The sequence below is a fragment of the Pelophylax lessonae genome (assembly GCF_965119305.1).
Source record: "Pelophylax lessonae genome assembly, chromosome: 1".
Lineage (NCBI taxonomy): Eukaryota > Metazoa > Chordata > Amphibia > Anura > Ranidae > Pelophylax > Pelophylax lessonae.
Window position 1 is genome coordinate 667,431,546 of NC_138768.1, and position 20,978 is coordinate 667,452,523.

General features: G+C 39.9%; 1 protein-coding gene across 5 annotated transcripts in view; it reads left to right on the forward strand.

Moving 5' to 3' along the window:
• The window catches only part of DCLK2 (doublecortin like kinase 2), a 159,035-nt gene that overhangs the window by 108,509 nt on the left and 29,548 nt on the right, over positions 1-20,978 (forward strand). For all 5 annotated transcript variants that reach the window (XR_014225288.1, XR_014225289.1, XM_082258127.1 and 2 more), the window contains 3 exons: positions 989-1,046; positions 13,990-14,109; positions 16,879-17,025. Coding sequence is in view for 3 of the 5 variants with exons in the window: in XM_082258127.1 (XP_082114253.1) it covers positions 989-1,046; positions 13,990-14,109; positions 16,879-17,025 (325 nt within the window). In the remaining 2 variants the exon portion in view is untranslated. The remainder of the gene's footprint in view (positions 1-988; positions 1,047-13,989; positions 14,110-16,878; positions 17,026-20,978) is intronic.

The window sequence follows — 20,978 nt, forward strand, 5'->3', positions numbered from 1 at the left end:
GATTTTTCAGAGGACAGTAGAGCAGAGGCTGATAGGTGTTCAGAAGGCTCTACTGCTGCCTGTTTTTCTGTACAGCGATTTTACTTTGTGGGACTGCACCGCAACTGTGAGCCATTCCAGTATGGCCCCATTGATCTCAGTGGGTGAGTTTGACAAGGGATGCTGCTGGTTTTACATAGGCAGCATGCATACAGCCTCGTCAGGCTATGATTAGTTATTGGGTGGTCGGACTGTGGTTCTGATGCCTATTTTTACCGTGTGAAAGAGCTTTAACTATAAATAATAGAAAATTATACGGCTTCATATACAAGTTTACTTTTAGGGCCCATTCACACCAGAAACTGCACATAACTGTGCATATTTGGCTGCATTTTTTTACATGCAATTAAAATGCGTGCTTGACACGCGCTGTAAGTATTTTTCATGCGTTTTGAGCTGCGTTTAGCACTATGTTTGCCATCTGTTTTTCTATACGTTTTTGGGCTTGGCTTCCTTGGATTAAAGGGGCGCAGTGTGGCGCAGGTGCACTTTAAAGCACGTTTGTAGCACTTTTGTAGCACAATCCCTGTATTTGCGGTGCAGAAAAATGCAGCATGCTCTACTTCTTTTTACCTGTGCTTAACTGCACAGCAATGATGTTAACTGTGCCCACAGGATTATCTTGATTTTGGGCTGTCTATGCAGTTGAAGTGCTGTTCAAAATGCATCCAACTGCGTTCGATGTAAAAAGGCCCTTAAAGTTCTGCCTATTTATAGAGAAGTGATTGTCAAACCTCTATTGTGTGTATATATAAAGTGGTGTGAGTCAGTAAGAACAAGCTTCTAACACAGCATAATTTAGAAGTGATAATTAATGGAAGTTTTGTTACAAAACCAAACTTAAAAGAAAAATAGTTTATTTTCCTTTTAAAGAATTCCTATTTTACAGTAATTAATGTTCTGTATTTATAAGCCATGTATAGCATTATTGTACTGACTTATTTTTCAGGTCAACTGGAAAGGAGTTTGCATTAAAAATCATTGACAAAGCAAAATGCTGTGGAAAGGTATCTTATTTTAATAATTTTCCCACTGTTTATTTAGTTATATTGGCCATACAATGCTAGTGAGGGCTGCATTAATAATATAAAAGGGACAATTCTTCTGGCTGCTGTTCGAAAAAAGTAACTCCCCCTACACTTAACCCTCTCCTACCTGAACAACACTTGACCTAATTTCTAATAAGAGTTAACATTGTAAAAAAAAAAAAGCACCGGCATGCAAATATGACATTACATACGTACAGTATGTGTTGAAACACCAGGGAAAACCAACTTAGCTGTGAAAGGATAATATGTACTACTGGAGTTAAATACCATGCCAATTATGCTATTTGTGGGGTTATCCTTTATAGAGGTAAGAGCTGCCTTCGCAGTCAGTTCGTCAGTCCTTGGGGACAATACAGAGTGCACTGACCTGTAGAAAGAAAGTGTATGTTGGCAGCCTTATCAGTACAAAGCTTCTGTTTTTCACAGAAAAACACAAGATCCACCTCCTTATTAGAGAGTGACTGGCCCACGCGGTCAAGGCGCAAGGACCTGCAACAAATTGGTCCCTTTCACCTACCCCCATCTTCCATCTCATCCAATCAGCGACGGAGACAAAGGGGTTTATTTCATAATTCTACTATATGTTATTGATGGAACACTTGAGGGTTCATCCAAACAGGGCATTACCCCAATGGGAGGAGGATGTGGGGGCGCTAACGGGGGACCAGTGGGCAGAGGCTCTTCGGTCGGTGAACACTTGCTCCCTTAACGTCTCACAAAAGGTGTCCCAGTTGTATATCTTACTTAGAGTACACTATACCCCTGTGAAGTTATATAAGATGAGTGGACTTCCTGATCCATTGTGCAATAGAGGTAGACGAGTCTCGGGTGATCTAATTCACCTCCTTTGGGGTGCTCCCAAGCTGGAACGAGGTTGTTTCGGTCCTGAACCTTGTTTTTTTAGTAAATGTCCCCTTAAATCCTATCCACTGCCTGCTAGGCATACTTGAGGAGGTTGTACCCCAGGAGAGGACTAGGATGGCCCTCTCCAGGGCACTAATCCAGGGGCCAGAAGGTAATTCTTCTGGGCTGGAAATCAGCGGCTGCCCCTTCGGTGAAGGTGTGGATGACTCACATGGGACGGATGCCCCTGTTGGAGCGATATATTTATCAGCACAGGGGCCGACTCACCAAGTTTGAAGGCCTCTGGTCTCCATGGTTAGATGTGCCTTGGTTGTCCCCGAAGGAACTGGTCATGAAGAGGGTGCTGCAGTGCCCAGTAGGTTGAACGCTTGAGAAATGTACTAATCCAACGGTACCCTCTGAGAGAGTCTAAGTGTATTACGTGCTTTGCTTAGGATTGGATGTTAGCCTGGTAGACACTGGATTTCAGGTGTGGTGCACAACGTGAGCATGTACATGTCCACAACAATGTTATCAGATGTATTATGTACTTGGTGTTTTCTTTCTGTATTTTCCTGTTACAAAGCGAATCTTTTTGTTTGTCTCTGTTTAAACTTTTTCTTGGATAAAAAATAAAAAAAGAGAGTGACTGTACAGTGCCTGTGAGGATAGGTTTCATTTTTTATATCTTGGCAAAACAAGAGTGTTCTACAGGTCAAACATGGGAAGTCCCTGACAAGCCAACATGGGAGAATGACGCTTGGAACTCTCCCTGGCAAGTCGGGCTCCCACAGGTGCACTGCCGAACCTCATGGAAAGGAGAAGGGGCAATGGGATTTTAATGGTGCCAGAAAATTATGTGATAGAACGAATCATAGACACATATAATAATAATGTTTTTTTAAAAACATACATTTTATTTCAAAAAAGAAAATACCAAAAAAATTTTGGATTAAAAAGTAATAATTCTCATACATTGTATATTCATGGCATACAAATATGCACATCAACGACCAATAACAGTGTAACTATATCAAATATGCCACGGACTGATAGACACAATCCAGAAAAGCTACCAGACCAAACTAAACATATCCAAGCGTTGACTTGACATGTTTCGCGGATCTTTTCCGCTTCTTCAGAAGTTTCTGTTTTAAATATACACTATGATGGATAAGCAAAATATAAAAAGTACAGCGTCAATATTACATATGTCACCAGCTGTGATCCTCCCATGCAGTGCCACCACCACCAAAAAGATCTTGAAAGGGGGGGGGGGATCGTGTGTTTTTTTTTTTTTAAAGAACTGCCTAAGTTTGTTAAAGGCTGAAAAAACAATCCTATGTTTATCTGATGTTGGAAAAGCAATCATTCTTACCGTTAATTCCTTACCTGTACAAAAACCCTGCTTTGTGGATGTCTAAAGACAGCGAAATATATCTAAAGCCAACTAAAGGGGATTGCCTCCAATAGGGATTATTGTTCCTGTAAGAGCTTTCATGGGAGGATTTCCCTTGCTTTAGAAAGATCTTCTCATATTAACTGTGTTTTGAAAAGGAAAATCTTCCCAATTGGACCGAGGCAACAACAAAATTATATATTGACATGGATTTTAACCTTTGCTTATTCTAAAATGTAAATGCTTATAAAACTTGAAATATACTTTAATAAACATGTATGCTTAGTTCACCTAAGCCTTAACATTAATTGATCCCTATTGTGCTCCATACTTACCTTGTACTGCACCAGAAGCCTCTGTGGCAGCAGTAGTATGTAGGTCCTCTGCTATTCAAACTGTGGGGCAGTACAGTGGCTTAAAGTAGAACTATAGGCAACATTTTTTTTTTTTCATTTTGATAGAGCAAGGGAGGGTTATAACCTATCAAAGTTTTTTTGCCATCTGTGTCCTAATGCGGAGATTTTCCTTCACTTCCTGCCCCATAGCCAAACAGAAAGTGCTAGGAAATCCCAGAAAATGAAGGAATATCCTTAGGTACCCCTAGGTAACCAGAACTACTGTCCAAATTGGAAGATTTCCCCTCTATTATTCTTCTGGGGACAACCCAAAATTTGGGATTTTCTTTTACTTACACTTTCAATGAAAATGGTAAACAGAACAAATGTAGAGTGTAAATCTCCATAAAGGGGCATAGACAGCAATAAAAAGTGACAGATGCTCTAATGCCTCTCCACTCTATCCAAAACTAAAAAAAACTTTTGCCTTTAGTTATTCTTTATGGGTTAGCACTTCTGTATTCCAGCACTAGGTGCATGTGATGTCACCAGTCCATCTTGTCCAATCACAGAACGCTTTACATTCATTAAAACAAAAAAAGAAGGCATTCTTTGAATGGCAGCTGTGCCAAGCATTCCCCACTGGTTACTATGCAAAAAAGCCTGTTGCCTGGCACTGCACCTGGAAGATCACAGTTGTCACTTTAGTGGTTTTAGCTGCTACAGTAATTTATAGCTTACTCAGAGGCCGATCAAATGTCACAAATGCATACTTACATTGGCCCCTAGGAGTTCAGCTAAGCCTCAACATTAATTGATCCCTACGGTGCTGCATATTTACCTTATACTGCACCAGAAGCATTTGTGGCAGTAGTGGTATGTAGGTCCTCTGCTAAAAGCATGCTGCTCTGAGATTTTGACACCAGAATAAACGGATTCAATAAGCTGTATAGAGTTTAAAGCTTTCAACATTGCTCTTGAACATTACAGATAGGCTGCAGGCTGTAACACTATTATATAAATGTCGACTTGCTTCTTTATGTAATAGTACCCTGTTGCATATCTACAGTAAGTGCTCTTTTCTTGGGGATAGGTTTCCTTAAATTGATACGTTTCAAATCATAGCCACTCTTTCAGGGTACATCACTTTGTTTATCTAAATTTTATGATAAACATAATAAAAAGCAATCCTGATTTAACAATGGATATTCACATACACTGTTGCATTCATGCATCTGGGTAACGGGCTGAACTAAGACATAATTACTATTTGCATGGAGGTCTATATTTTCGATGACTTTTTAGCCCTTGGGACACATTGTACGAGCTTTTAGAGTTGCGTCTTTGTTTAGTGCAAGCATCTTTTATAACTGTAAAGCTTGTCACATTATTATTTTCTGTGTAAGAAATCTCAACACTCACATAACTTACTGTATTTTCTGGCGTATAAGACTACTTTTGAACCTCAAAAAAATCCCCCAAAAATGGGAGGTCGTCTTATACGCCAAGTATAATATCTCCAAGGTAACCTAAGTATAAGTATTACCGGTAGATCATGTAATAGGGGGGTTGTCTTATACGCCGGAAAATATGGTAGGTTTGTCTGAATATAAAGCAAAAAAAAAAAAAATGATAGAACATCAGTATTTTGTTGTTTAAATTACCTATACTTATAGGGACAAATACATGGGTAAAACAGTGTACACATCACCTGATGTAAGCGATCACATTTGCTAGGCGAAAGAAAATCCAAATGCTAAAGCAATTTCTTCCTTGTATTTACATTTTTGTTTAGTAAATTAAAACCATAGCTTTCCACTGTCTACAGTCTGTTACGAAGGAAAGACTCACACTGGGACCTTTAGCAGAAAATCCCACCGCTTGTACTATGTTGTAAAACAGAGCTGATTAGAATTAATAAAATGTGTTTTTTAAAATCAGGAATATTTTTTTTAATTGCATTGCTGAAACAGATCTCAAGTAAGAGAAGTTATTTCACATTTGATAAATTAGCCAGGAAATGGAATTCTTGCGTGAATAAGACACCTGACAAATGTTCCAGTGACCTGTCATTTACTGCACATCAGGTATGCGGATCATGTAACAGTGTGATGCTCAGGTGAATCCCTCATATTTTCTGTGTTGAGTCTGAGTCCTCAGCATTCCTTAGGTATGCTGTGCATTTTTGTGATCTATTAATGATTACAGAAAAGGGCACAAAACCGGCATTCTCGAATAAGGGTGACATGTACAGGAATGGATTGTCACATGATATGAACAGTTTTTATTGCATTGTACAACGTGCCAGAATATGGGTTGCGTACAGTGAATAGTTTATGAATAAAGCTTTTTTAAGCTTATTTCCAATATTTTTTTAGCAGCTACATTTACATTCACCGAGAGCTTGCAGCCACTAACATCCATTCCAGCCAAGCTAATCCCTGCTTACAACCTAATATTCCCTTTGCAGCTGTAAAAGGGTAGTCTGGGGCCAATTTGTTTAGAAGTCAAATAACCTACCAGTATGTTGCAGATTGTGGGAGGAAAACGAAACACCCAGGAAAAAAAGAAATCTATGCATGCATTAGAGATACTACAAAGATAGGCCGCTATTCATGTTTGGTTCAGCTTTTTTATATTTGCCTAAAGAATTCTGCATTAATGGATGTAGGTAGCCCTGCACCTGATAAGTGTCTCACAAAAAAAGCTACATTCAGCTGGGTCAATAGCACACCTTGCAATTTCCAGCAGCAGAAATCTGTTAATTCCTGCGTCTGGAATAATAGGTGTGTGTGAATAGCTGTGACGGCTGTCAGTCTATCATTGTATGGGCTGAGTGGCTGCAGCTATTCACACATACTGTATAGTACCTATCATTCCAGACGCAGCAATTCACAGATTCCTGCTGCTGGAAATCACAGGAGGTGCTAATCACCTATCTAAATGCAGCCCTAAAACAGCATATATTAGTGGGGCTTCCTGAGCAGGATATACCTGATGATCAGTAGTATAGAAAGTGCAAAACCTTTTTAAAGGCCCGTACACACGATAAGAAAATCTGTAGAGAAAATTCGTCCGACGACCGATCTGCCAATTTTCGTATTGTTAGTATGGTGCTTTCGACAGCCAACTCCAACTTTTCGGCTGACAAAATCCTGATGTGCTATAACATTTTTGTCGTCCGTAATACAACGTCTGATTTTCGTCTCATTAGCACAGATTTCGACGGAAAAAAATCTTAAGAGCAAGACTAGGCATGCTCAGAGACGAAAGAACACATACAAAGCTTCTGGCTAAAAGGCCGGGTCCAAAGGGTGGTAATAAACAGCGCATACTCAGACTGGTCTAAGGTGGTAAGCGGGGTGCCCCAGGGCTCAGTCCTGGGACCAACCTTGTTCAATTTATTCATAAACAGCATTGAGGACGGGATCAGTAGTTCGTTATCAGTTTTTGCAGATGACACAAAATTGGCCAGGGCAATAACTGCACAGCATGAAGCAGATATCCTACAGAATGACCTGGACAAAATTACGGAGTGGGCAACGACATGGCAAATGAGGTTTAATGTGGAGAAGTGTAAGGTTTTGCACTTGGGGACTAAAAACATAAAACCACAATACACGTTAGGAGGGGAACCCTTGGGGGAATCAAAAATGGAGAAGGATCTGGGAGTCTTGGTTGATGATAGATTAGGCAACAGCATGCAATGTCAAGCGGCGGCTTCCAAAGCCAGCAGAATATTAGCATGCATAAAGAAAGGGATGTATTCCAGAGATAAGACTATAATCCTTCCACTTTATAAAACTCTGGTCCGACTGCATCTGGAGTATTCTGTCCAGTTCTCGTCGCCAGTCCTCAGGAGGGATGTGTTGGAGCTGGAGAGAGTCCAGAGAAGGGCAACCAAACTGATTAGGGGGTTGGAGGACCTTAACTATGAAGAGCGGCTGCAATCGCTCGATTTATTCTCCCTGGAGAAGAGGCGTCTGAGGGGGGACATGATAGCAATTTATAAATATCTTAATGGGGATCTCAGCTTAGAAAAAAAGCTGTTCATTCGAAGGAATTGCATGAGGACTCAAGGACATACAATGCGATTAGAGGAGAAGCGTTTTAACCACAGGCAACGAGGAGAATTCTTTACTGTTAGGGCTACAAGATTGTGGAATTCTCTACCACAAGAAGTGGTTTCTGCGGGTAGTATGGTGGCTTTCAAAAGACTCTTAGATTTACATCTCAAGGATCAGGACATTAAGGGCTATGTTAGATGATTACAGCCACACACACCTACACAGGTTGAACTGGATGGACTATTGTCTTTATTCAACCTCACCTACTATGTAACTATGTAACTATGTAACTAAAGCAATCCAACACATGACATCACTTCTGAAGTAGAATTCTGTCATACGGGAAAATTCGTATGAAAATAACCTCTTCACTTTCCACATCAGACTAGCATGCCACAAAAAACGGACGACAGATCTTTCGATAATCTGATTGTGTGTACGGTGCTTTAGGGTCCAAATCAATCAAGCTACAATAGGACTTATTACATGATTAAGGTCTCATGTCAAGCAATAATATCACTTCACCGCATGTGATAAGATAATCTGATTTCTCAGAGAAGAAAAGTTTCAGGAGTTATTAACACTTTAGAGTTTTTCATTTGCGAATCTAACACTTGAATCACAAAGCATTTACACTAGGTTATAAAGACTCGCTTTAGGTGTTGAAATTGCTTTAGCTTTTTATCTGCTCCCAGCAAGTAGAAGGCTAGTATAGCACAGTAACAGCAGTGTTCATGCCATGTTAGAAGATATCTACTTAATTTCAGTAATATTCTAAGTGCCATTTTAAAACAGCACTGCAGGAGCTGCTGTCATCCATATAATTGTAATACAGCACTGGCTGCCATCAAACGTAACAGCTGTAGGTAGTGGAGCAGTCAGTGACAGCCAGTCCAACACTCAGATCCCAGACAGCCTTTTCCACTATAAATCACTCTGTATCACAGTAACCATAATACCATTCATTCTTTTCATTATTGTGCATGGCAATGTAATGTCAAAAGAAAAAAATGATTCCTAAACTAAAAAGTGAACAATGATTTTGGTCTGCCATTCAGCTACATTATACGAAAATACACTTATATATAAGGTAATGAGCCTATTTTTAAGAGAATGGTTGGGTTTTTGTTTAAATATGCTAAAAAAAACTACTGAAAATTGTGATTTTTCTTTCCATAATTTTTCTCTTTATTTCTAAATAAAACCTATGTAATACATTTTTATATACTGAAATATGAAACCCATTAAAAAACGAATAATGTGCTGGGGAAGACTACTAAGCCTAAACATTTGGTGCAAAATGCATCACATAATGAAAAAAATCCAATTCTTCGTTTATCAGGTAGGTAGAACATCCTCATTTACATTAAGGGCAAGTAACTTGAACGTAATCAGTACCGATTGCCAGAACCCCTCATAGGCCCTTTGGCTGCCAAAGAACCTGTTGCCAGATTTGGGTGATATGCTTATGTTATATCCATTTGAGATAAGGGGATTGATTTACTAAAAGGTAATAGGCTGCTCACTTGTATAAATTTAACAAAGAATACCCAGTGACTTGCAAGGAAAGAATAGAAATTGTATTTTTGCTATGATGGAAGTCAACAGAGCTTCACCTCATTCACCAATCTAAGGGAAAATTCCTTTGCAGAGTAAACAGCCTATATTGCCTTTAGTAAATCAACCCCCTGTTCACTACACATTTTCATTTGGTGCATGGGCTATCAAAATATGGACTAATAGTGAAAGTTTTACCCTTTTCTACCTGTTTCTGTAGAACAGCCCTGGGATGAGAAAGTGAAGCTGACTTAAAAGAACTGAGAATCTTCACACAGTTAATTCCCATTTGGTTCTTTTATCTGCAAATGGTTGGATAATTGAAGTGCATATGTACACAATTAATTTTGTGAAGGTTCCCAACCTCTTTTAGGGATGAATTAGAGCATAGACTGCGGGCCAGCCCTACAGACTAAGACTGGGATGCCTTAAAGTTCATGTGTGTGTAAAGACAGGTGTCCCAATACTTTTGATAATATATAGTGTATATTAGAATTCAGAGGTTATTTCTCAGAGCTCTGGGGAAATGACTGGGGAATGGAGCATAATGGGGGAGATTTACTAAAACTGGAATCTGGTTCAGCTGTGCATAATAACCAATTAGCCTTTGCCTTCAGCTTGATCCATTAAGTTTGGCAATAAAACCTAAAAGCTGATAGGTTACTATGCACAGCTACACCTGATTCTGCATGCAGCAGTTTTAGTAAATCATTTCCAATAAGTCAAAATTTAGGATATTTCAGATTTCTGAGATATGGGGTAATCAGCAATATTTAAAAATATCTGGCAATAAAGGACTCCTGCATGTAAAGAGAGGTAGAAGGGACTATGAATACCTCTACTTCACAAAGTCCTTTTTAAAATCCAACATTTCTTAGGGCTCATTCACACTAAGGCCCCTTTCACACACGCTGTCCGTTTGTCCGTTTTTCATCCATCCGTTGACGGATGAAAAACGGACATCAATGCATCTCTATGTAAAAACGGATGAAAGACGGATAACAACTGACGAAAAACGGATAACAACTGACGAAAAACGGATGACAACTGACGTAGTGTGAAAGGGGCCTAATTGTATTGGGCTGTGTTGCTCAATGTAGGCCCCGATCAATACCATGCTAAAATCCAGGGTTTCCAGTAGGCTCAATTTACACAAATGCGTGCATTTGTGTGTTTTGTGAGGATGGAACATTCTTGATTTGAACACACTGCAATGCATATTAAGGAAAGAAGTATAACAGTTTTGAAGAATAATGTATTTTTGGCTCTGCTGTGAACAAAAACCCACGCATTAGTGCAACATGGTAAAACATACACATCAACACAAGGCATTAAAAAAAAAAAAAAAAAGCATGTCACCCAGGAGATACTTGTGACATGTCTAATAACTACTACTACTACTACATAATATGAGCCTCTCTTGTCTAGCTGGTCTCTTGCTGGAAGAAGTTAGTGCATAACCATATGTATGTCACTATTGTGTTGACTTTTCTACTATGATGTCACAATTTTGCATCCTTTGTGTAAACAAAAACTACTTGTATGCTATGTGCTCTTGCTATATAACTACTTTATTTTTTAAAATCTTCTTCAATAAAAACATAATCTTAATTAAAAAAAATGCATGTCAATACCTGTTAACCCAAAAGCATTTAACACATGCCAACACAAGCTACACGCAGTTAACATGATATCAGTAAAACTATAGTATACAGCCTTTCGTCTGTAAATGGATTTGCTAAACACTACAACAGTTAGAGCATATATTTTTTTTAAAGTCTTCCATTGCCTAATAAGACCTGCTAGCGATAGCATGCACCATTGTATGTGCGTCTGTATACCACCAGTTTGCATAGTCTTAGCAAATTGGACAGACTGCTTTAACGCATTAAGACTATATGTATAATAATAGCGGTACAACACTGCCACAACTGTCTGTGTTCAGGCAGAACCTGTGCATCTGGCACTCACTATGTCTGGAAGCGGAACCAGTTCAAAGCTGCATGGAATGTGTCTGGAAAATGAAAAATTATTATTCAGCTTCTAAACACACTGCATAGAGCTCTGAAATGTCTGCAGAGTGTCTTTTTCTGTGTGCCCCCCCCCCCCCCCAAATGCTGCAGCTAAGGGAATGTAGCCCTAAAGCACAGTATCACATTACTACTATATAATTTACCCCTTTATTATTTCAAATAATTAAAGAGGTTGTAAACTCCCCTGTAATGTTTGTACCTATAGGCAGTGGTGTATTTAGGTTTTGTGCTGCCCTAGGCCTGACTAAACTCTTGCACACCTAATTTAAATATGACCTATCCCTTTCTGTCAAGGCCACGTCCCTTTTTGTTTACAACCCACCCTAAAATTTTCCAGAAGGGACACTAGTTCTGAGGGATATGGGGAGGGAGGGGGGCAATGGATTCTCTTTAATTGCAGAGATTTCTTCTCACTTCCTGTTTGGCTATGGGGCAGGAAGTGAAAGGAAATCTCCACAATGGGACAGGGATGGCAAAACAAACTGACAGGACCCAAAACCCTCCCTTACTCTATCCAAAAAAAAAAAAGTGTTGCCCATAATTCTAGTTGCATTGAGCAAAAGAAGGATTGGGGGCAAGAACAAATAAATCCATCTATTTTACTCATCAGCAATTAACAGAAATAAAATTAAGATTTCTTAATATGTACAACTGACATAAGCAAAGGATTGCAGGAGAGGCCTACTACCTACCTGCCAGGTATAGGTGACCATGTCAGTGTCCCTTGTGTCTGCACCGTCCCTAAAATTAAATCATACAGGATGCCTGCCATCCACATATAGGGGCACTAGACTGATTTGTCTCCTGGCCCAGTCCGCTTCATAAGACTGGTGCTTCACAAAAAGTGTAGCCCAAGCTGGAGGGGACTCTTTCCATGCTGCCCCCCTGCAATATGCTGCCCTAGGCCTGGGTATTGTTGGCCTAGGCCAAATTACAGCATTGCCTATAGGTAAGCCTATAATAAGGCCTGCATGTAGGTACTGTAAATATCTCCTAAACCTGCACCGTTTAGGAGATATTTACTGTATACTGCACCGATGACGTCATCGGCGCATGCACTCTAAAGGAATGGCCGACCATGCTGTTTCATCAGAGCCCTGACTGGCGGCCTCCGCGTGCATGCGTGGGAGTGACGTCACATGGCTCAGGCCGGTAGCACAGACGGAGTCCGTAGACCTGGAAGGAAGACTGGCGAAGATGGATGCAGCCTCCAGCGGGGACGACGAGGGCTTCGTTTGGAGGTAAGTGTCACATAATGTGTTAGTATGCGATGCATACTAGCACATTATGCCTTTACTTTCCAGGTAAGAAAAAATAAAAAAAAAAACCTACAAACTTTACTTCCTCTTTAAATATTTATAGTTTGCTATAATAAAGAAGTACACAATAACATTTAGAGTATTTTTCTCCTCTTTGTTGCCTTTTTAGCTGAGAACTTTTTAGCTGGAACAATACACCATCTGTATTGCATGCAAGATTTGGGTGACCAAATTGTGGCTATAGATCCACCCACTGCCATCCGCTGTTAATCATATGCAAGCAGACCTGATGGGGAGCTAGTCTCTCATGGCTCCTCATCAGGCTCATGTGACTTGCCTCATGTGTTGATAGACCACGGATGGCCTTTGTCCTAGCAATAATACTGTAAATGTAATACACAAAAATATTAAAAAATTAACAAACATCCTTTCCCGCTCATACACCATCTTTGAGTTGGTCTTAATTATCCCCAGAATGCTTATCTATGAAGAAGTGGCAGTGCCAAATTCTAGAACTGGTGGTAGTAAAAACGACCTGAATCTGGCACATGTCGATAACCGCACCAAAACTGGTGCAAGGCTTTCATACCTTAGGGGCAGGCCATATTAAAGGGGCCATAACGGCAGAAAAGTTATGTTACTGCTTTATTGAATTATGTGTATCTGTAAGCTGATTAAATAAAGTCCATAACTGGGAACTAAGAACTTGTGTAAAGCACACAACCGTTATTATGAATTGTCCCATATTTGGAGGGGTTGTTCCTCTTTAAAAAAAAAAGAAAAACCCTCTGAAAATTTTCTATGGGCCTAGTTTACCAGTTCAATGCAGAAAAATGTTACTGCAGCACACTGGAGGGCCCTGTATGTCCTTACCAGGTCTTCATTCCTCTGTTCAAAGCCCTAATGAAGAGGGAGACGTTGCGCCCAAAACATGTTAGTTGTTTTTCAGTTGTATTAAAATCTATTCATTTTCACTTCGGGTGTGGCATCCATTTGCGTCTCTTTATGTATGGATGTATTCTTTGTCACCCATTGAGACCGATTCGTTTGGAATCTGTGTCACCAAGCTAATGAGCCTATTTGAAAGCTTCCTACATCTGATCATGTGAATAGACATAGGAATCCTAGCACCTCTCAGACAATTCTACTTGTGTCTCTCTTTTTCATTTTAGGAAGTTGGTGGGAATTCAGTACACTTTACAGGTTTTTAGAAAGCATGTAAAACCAGTACATTATGAGATAGCTGCGAGTTAATTTTAAGAGATCTGATATATTTTCACAGAATTGTGACTTTTTTTTTTTTCTTCCATATTCAGTTGTCTAAAATGTATGATAGACTGATAAGCAATATTATGAATGTGGGTAGAAGTGTACGAAATGTGGTTTAATATATGTCATCTATAAACAGGAACATCTGATTGAGAATGAGGTGTCAATACTGCGCCAGGTTAAACATCCCAATATTATTATGCTCATAGAAGAAATGGACACGACAACAGAACTTTATCTGGTGATGGAATTAGTCAAGGTAAGAGGATTGTTGCAATTTCATTAATCATGTGTGAGGATTCTGTGGGGACTGTAATACGATTAGAGGATAGTAAATTGGATGCCACAGTAAATCCAATAATGGATTTTTGATATATCCCAGTAAGAGCACATTTGTTTAAACATTGCTCAGATTAAGCCTGAGCATTGCAAAAAGTAAACAAATTAAGAATATTTGGGGTAAAATAATCTCATCCTTGGACCACAAGCAATACCTGTGGAATGCAGCATTGGCTATCCATTCAGCTGCTTTAAAAATGTGTGGCCTATAGCCCATTGTTCTCTGCATGACTTAAGGTATGCTATTACAGTTTTTTTTTTTCCTTTAACCACTTTACCACTGGAGCATTTTGCTGTCTTACATCTGGGCCACTTTTTGCAATTCGGCGCTGTGCGACTTTAACTGACAATTGCGCGGTCGTGCGACGCCGTACCCAAACAAAATTTACGTCCTTTTTTTCCCACAAACAGAGCTTTCTTGTGGTGGTATTTGATCACCTGTGCGATTTTTACTTTTTGCGCTATAAACAAAAAAATAGCGTTTATTTTGAAAAAATAACAATATTTTTAACATTTTTTTATATGAAATTCCCCCCAAAAAAGATGTAGAATTTTTGGCCAATTTGTTTTCTGCTACCCATGTTTGGTAAAAAAAATCGCAATAAGCGTATTTTGATTGGTTTGCGCAAAAGTTATTGCGTTTACTATGGGAAAGATTTCTGTCATTTTTGGTGGTTTTTTTTTTTAACGCGTAATGGCGGCGATCAGCGATTTTTTTGCGGGACTGCGACATTGCGGCGGACAGATCGGACCCTTGACTGACATTTTTGACACTTTTGGGGGTACCAGTGACATTACTGCAGTAATCAGTGCTATAAATATGCACTGTTACTGTAAAAATGACACTGGCAGGGAAGGGGTTAATTTTATTGGAGAGGGAGGGGTTAATGTATGCCTGGTGCTTACTAACGTGTGGGGGGGGAGGTGACTGAGTGAGTGAGGGACAGATCGGATGTTCAGCTATGCTGAACACTCCGATCTGTCACTCCCTGTCACTTAGGAGATCCGCCCGCTCTGTTTACACAGACGGGCGGATCTCCAAACTGGATTCCCCGACGATCGGGGCAGAGCAGCGGCTCCTCCCCTGGCCCGACTCCCGCTGTGAATGAAAACAGCGGGAGCGCGCCGCCTACAGGGGGAGGAGTCTGGCGACGTAGGTCTACGTCGTCAGACGATAACGAGCCACTTTGCCGCAGTAGTACTCCGGTACTCAGCGGTAAAGTGGTTAAGTACCTTTTAAGATAAAAACATGTAACAACTATAATATGCTTTTACATTAAGCTGGGTATACACGTTTCAAAATGTGGCCATTTCAGCAGGAACCGAACAAATTTCAATCTGTGTGTACCACTGTCTGTTCAACAGTAGTCAAACGTTAAGCTGGATACACACTATCCAACTTTTGTGGTTAGATTTCCTTCAGATTTACCTTTTCTATGTAGTGCAAGGGCCTGCCAGATTGCATACAAATTGAAACTGTTTAGGTCTGACCTCATATTATATGGTTTAGGTAAGTCTAAAGGAAAAAGTCTTCAGAAAATCTTATAGTGTGTATGGCCCATAAGACTGGCTTCTGTTAAAAGGTCCTGCTGGAAAACCAGCATTCTATCAGCTGCTGCAGCCAATAGGCTGTGGCTCTAATCTGCGTATTCTGAGGGGGGGTTGGGGGGGAGATCCCTGCATCAATATCACCCGCTGGTTGAATGCAAAAAAACTCTGTGTATACCCAGTTTTAGATATTAATGTTATGCTGAGCAGTCCAAGCATTCATGGAGTACCATACAGTAGTCTCTGTGGAAAAGCATTGGGTGGCCATGCTATACAAGCAGTGTGCTGCTCTATGGTTTTCTCATTGTTCATCATTAAACTCTGAAGATACCTGTACCTCAGAGTTTAGATACTGTTACTAAAAATGGACAGGTATGGCAGACGTGAGAAGAATACTTTTACAGGAATTTTGGTTAAAGGGGCTGCAAAAGCAAGTGTAATTTTGACCTTCAAATGAAGATGAATGCTACCAGTTAAGTATAACTAAAGGCAAAACTTTTTTTTGTTTTAGACAGAGGGGAGATGAATTAGAATGGTTGTCCTTTTTACTATTATCATTAAAAGTGAAAGTAAAAGAAAAATACAAATTTGGGGTTGTCCCCAGAAAAGTAATAGAGGGGAAATCTTCCAATAGGGACACTAGTTCTGGTAAACTGGGGGCCCCCAAGGAATTACCTTAACTAGCAGATATTTCCTCTCACTTCCTGTTTAGTTATAGGACAAGGAGTAAAGGGAAATCTCCACAATGGGACACAAATGGTGAAAAAAAATCTGACAGGGGTTATAACCCTCCCTTGCTCTATCCAAAAGGGAAAAAAATGGCCTATAGTTCTACTTTAAGTACATTGCACAGTTTTATCACCCCTGCCAACTTTTTACCAATAATGATTGCATAATTTTGTTCAATTTTGGTTTAGCTTGGCTGAATGAAGCACATGTCTGGCCTTACTGTTTAAATGGATTTGTGGTTTCTGTGGGAATATACTGAAAAAGTATTTCTCTGTATAAAATAAAATTACAAAATTTGTAAATTTTGTAACAATGTCTATCGACAAACTCACTAAAAGTTGACCTTACACATGACAGCATTTACTATACCATTATTGTTTTATTTTAAGATACATGTTTTTCCTGTTTCTAGGGTGGGGACTTGTTTGATGCAATCACATCTTCCACAAAGTATACAGAGAGGGACGCCAGTGCGATGGTATACAACCTTGCTAGTGCGATGGAGTATCTTCACAGCCTTAATATAGTCCACCGGGATATCAAACCTGAAAACCTCTTAGTAAGTGGCAAGTGATGTATTCTGGCCTATAGTAACGGCATGGTGCTCAGTATAAAGCTGTGAAATCCTTTTCACCTGTCTGTGTCACTGTAAATAAACAGAAGTGAAATTAGTAATTATAACTGCCATTCTACAACATTTTCTCTTAAAATGTATGGTATTTGTAATTTTATTAAAAAAAAATAAATAAATAAATTTAACATATCTACCTACATTTTTACAATTATGGTATAATAGAAAGTGTTTATGAATCTGTTTTATATTTTATATTTTTATTTTTTATGTACTGACAAAAATGTCCTGGTGTTACAAATGTACCATACATTGTACAGAATTCTGCAGTCTCCTAAGTGTCGGTTCACACTATGGCGACACGACTTCGGGGCAACTTGAACAAGTCGCCGGGCACGGCTTACACTGACTTCACATAATGGAAGTCAATGCAAGTCGCTCCGACTTCGGCCAAAAGTAGTGCAGGAACCTTTTTCTAAGTCGGAGCGTCTTGAGTCGCTCCTATTAGAACGGTTCCAATTGCACAGAATGGAGCACGACTTGTCAGGCGACCAAGTGGCCTGACAAGTCGGAGTTGTGTGAACCGGAACTTAAAGTAATATATAGCACAGTGTACGTAGTGCAGCAGTATATGGTGTACCATTGATGGTAGCCAGCAGATAAATGTTCTGTTAGTGAAGAAGTGCACTGTTACATTGCTGGCAGTCAGTGAGTAATATACTGTATCAGTCAATTAGTCAGTGTGTGGGTGCAGTGGTGGTGAGTAGAGATGGGTGTGGGTGAAGTGGAGGTCATTGTTGCAGTGACAGTAGAGACATTCTGTGTGTGACGATTTATTGGTGTTGGTGTTGGGAGTATGTGTGAGGGTGAAGTGGCGGTCAGTGGAGAGTGGAGTTGGGTGATGTAATGCACAGGTGCAGTGGACAAATGCTGACCATTGAAGAAATGCACAGATACAGTGGCGTGAGGGTGTAGTGGAGAGGTGTGTGGGTGCAGTGGCAGTCAGTGGAGAGATGTAGGAGTAAAGTGGCATTCAGTGAAAAAGTGTATATTGGTGTAGTGGAAGTTAGTGGGGAATTGCATAGGTGTAGGGTGGAGTGTAGAGGTGTGCGGGCACAGTGGCTATTGGTGGAAAAGTTCTGCAACACATTGACAGTCAGTGAAGTGCTTGATTGCAATGGTAGTAGGTAGGGAAGAGCATCAGTGTAGTTGAGGGTCATTTAAAGATATACAAAGGGTCTTCGAAAAGTTTTTTTCACTTTTATTTATATATAAGTACGGAAACTTTTTGAATAACCCTCGTATATATGTTTATATAACTCAAACCCTAAGACTTAGCTCAACCCATAGGGACAGTTCATATACAGTATCCCACAAAAGTGGGTACACCCCTTACATTTTTGTAAATATTTTATTATACCTTTTCATGTGACAACACTGAAGAATTGACACTTTGCTACAATGTAAAGTAGTGAGTGTACAGCTTGTATAACAGTGTAAATTGACTGTCCCCTCAAAATAACTCAACACACAGCCATTGATGTCTAAACCGTTGGCAACAAACGTGAGTACAGAAAGTGAGTTGTCACCAGAATAAAAGGTGAGGTTTAATCTGTCAATTGGGACACCTGGGGAAAACTGTAAGAGGTGGCTTCCCTTCACTTTGTGAAATGTCCTCTTATTTCCTGACGAGTCTCTGAGACAGGAAGTGAAGGTAAATTTCCAAAACAGTACAAAAGATAAAGACTTTATCTGTTCCCTTCTCTTTCCCAAACTAAAGCCAACTTTAATTTAGGCTTTACTCTAATCCCTAGCCCTTAAAGTGGTAATAAAGGCAGAATATTTTTTATCTGAATGCATCCTTCTGTATGCAGCAGCCCCCCTCAGCCCCCTAATACTTACCTGAGCCCGTCTTTATCCAACAATGCTGCAGGAGTGTCTAAGCTGCCTGGGACTCCCCTTCTCATTGTCTAAGACACCAGCGTAATCTGAATGGCTCCCGCTGCTGTCAATCAAAATCATTCAGCAAATCATGAGAAAGAGGAAGGGCCAGGTCGCGGCTCCATGTCTGAATGGACACAGGGAGCTGTGACTCAGCTCGGGTGCCCCCATAGCAGGAGGGATGGGCCAGGAGCACCAAAGAGGGATCCGAGAAGAGGAGGATATGGGTTGCTCTGTGCAAAACTAACTGCAGAGGACAGGTAAGTATAACATACAGTATTTGTTATTTTTTTACAAGACTTTACAATCACTTTTTCCCTGACCCTGAACATCAATCTAACTTTCATTTTCTATGCAAGCCATATTCTAAGGCTCCGTTCACACAGGGGCGATCCGACTTGGGGGGGCGACCTCCGAGGTCGCGGTGCGAGCAGCGCGTCGCGACCTCGGAGCGGCCGGCACGGACTTCATATCATTGAAGTCTATGACGGTCGCTCCGGGTCACCCCAAAGAAGCTCCGGACCCTTTTTCTAAGTCGGAGCGACTTGTGTCGTTCCTATTAGAACGGGTCCGCAGCTTCCCTATGGAAGGTGACCTACGGCGACCTGTGAGGCGACCAGGTCGCCTCACAGGTCGCCTTAGTGTGAACGGGAACTAATACTGACAATAATGTTGCTATTGCCAATAGCTGTGATACAAATTCTACCTACTATGCCAATAATGCCACTGCTGAAAATTTCACATACAGTATCTAAACAAAGTTTAGCCACACTGTATGAACAAGGAAAACAATGAAAGGCACAAAATTATTTGTGCCAATATATACATATGGTTTATATATAGTGTTTTTATTTCCTTTGTTCCGTTGTGTTTCTTCTAGCTGAGAATTACCGTCTGTATTAGTCATACAGAAAATCCTCCGCATGAACTGTAACACAGTAAACCTCCTATCCTGAACAAGAGCAGCAGGGTAGAATGATTGTAATGGGAAAAGCGAAGGCACTTGATGAAAAAAGTCAGATTAATGAGGTGGTATAATTATTGCACTATGTGGCCTAGCAGTTCAATGCTGAAAGTACAAAAGGCATTTACTATATTCTGGGCCATGCTGAACTAATCAAAACTAATGGTGAAATGTACCATGTTGAGGTTGGACAATACAGTTATCCTGGCTTTTCAATTATCGGTGTGCTGTGCTCTGCGCCTTCACTGTACAGTAACACAGGTTGATGGAAGAGGTATTAGATATGGAAATCTTTGAACAAGTTTGATGTTTTCCAGTCTTTGCGTGACTGGACAGTAGATGTTTGATAAGCTTTGGCTGCATTTAAGTACTGAACTAAAGTGACAGTCTGTAAGAAGATAACCGGTTCTAAATTCCACTTTAGAATGGAGTCCTTAATGGATTATTTTAAGAACAAGCTTGAATTGATACCACATGATTGGCATTTTAGAGGATATAATCAGGATTTTCTGAACATCATTTAAATGATACTAAGCTGTCCAGCAGTGATCCTTTGAGGTAGTCCTCTTAAGAGAATCTTCTAATCGTCTCTCTCAAAGAAATTAAATAGTTGGTAATTGGTTTTCTGTTTTATATACAGACTTGATTAATGGAAACATGAAAGAGTATACAAACATATGAGCAGGGAAAAGATTGTGTGTCATATTTTCAATTCAAATTTATTAAAAACTTTCTCAAGTAAGTAGATTGTAATGCAAAACGTGTACACTAGAAGTGCTGAAGATATCAGTGCTGGTAATTATAGTCATTCTTTAACCACTTAAGGGCCGGGCCTATTTCTGACACTTGTTGTTTACAAGCTAAAACCAGTTTTTTTTTTTTGCTAGAAAACTACTTAGAAACCCCAAACATTATATATTTTTTTTTAGCAGAGACACTAGAGAATAAAATGAAGATTGTTGCAATATTTTTTATCACACCATATTTGCGCAGCGGTCTTCCAAATGGAATTTTTCTGGAAAAAAATCACTTTTTT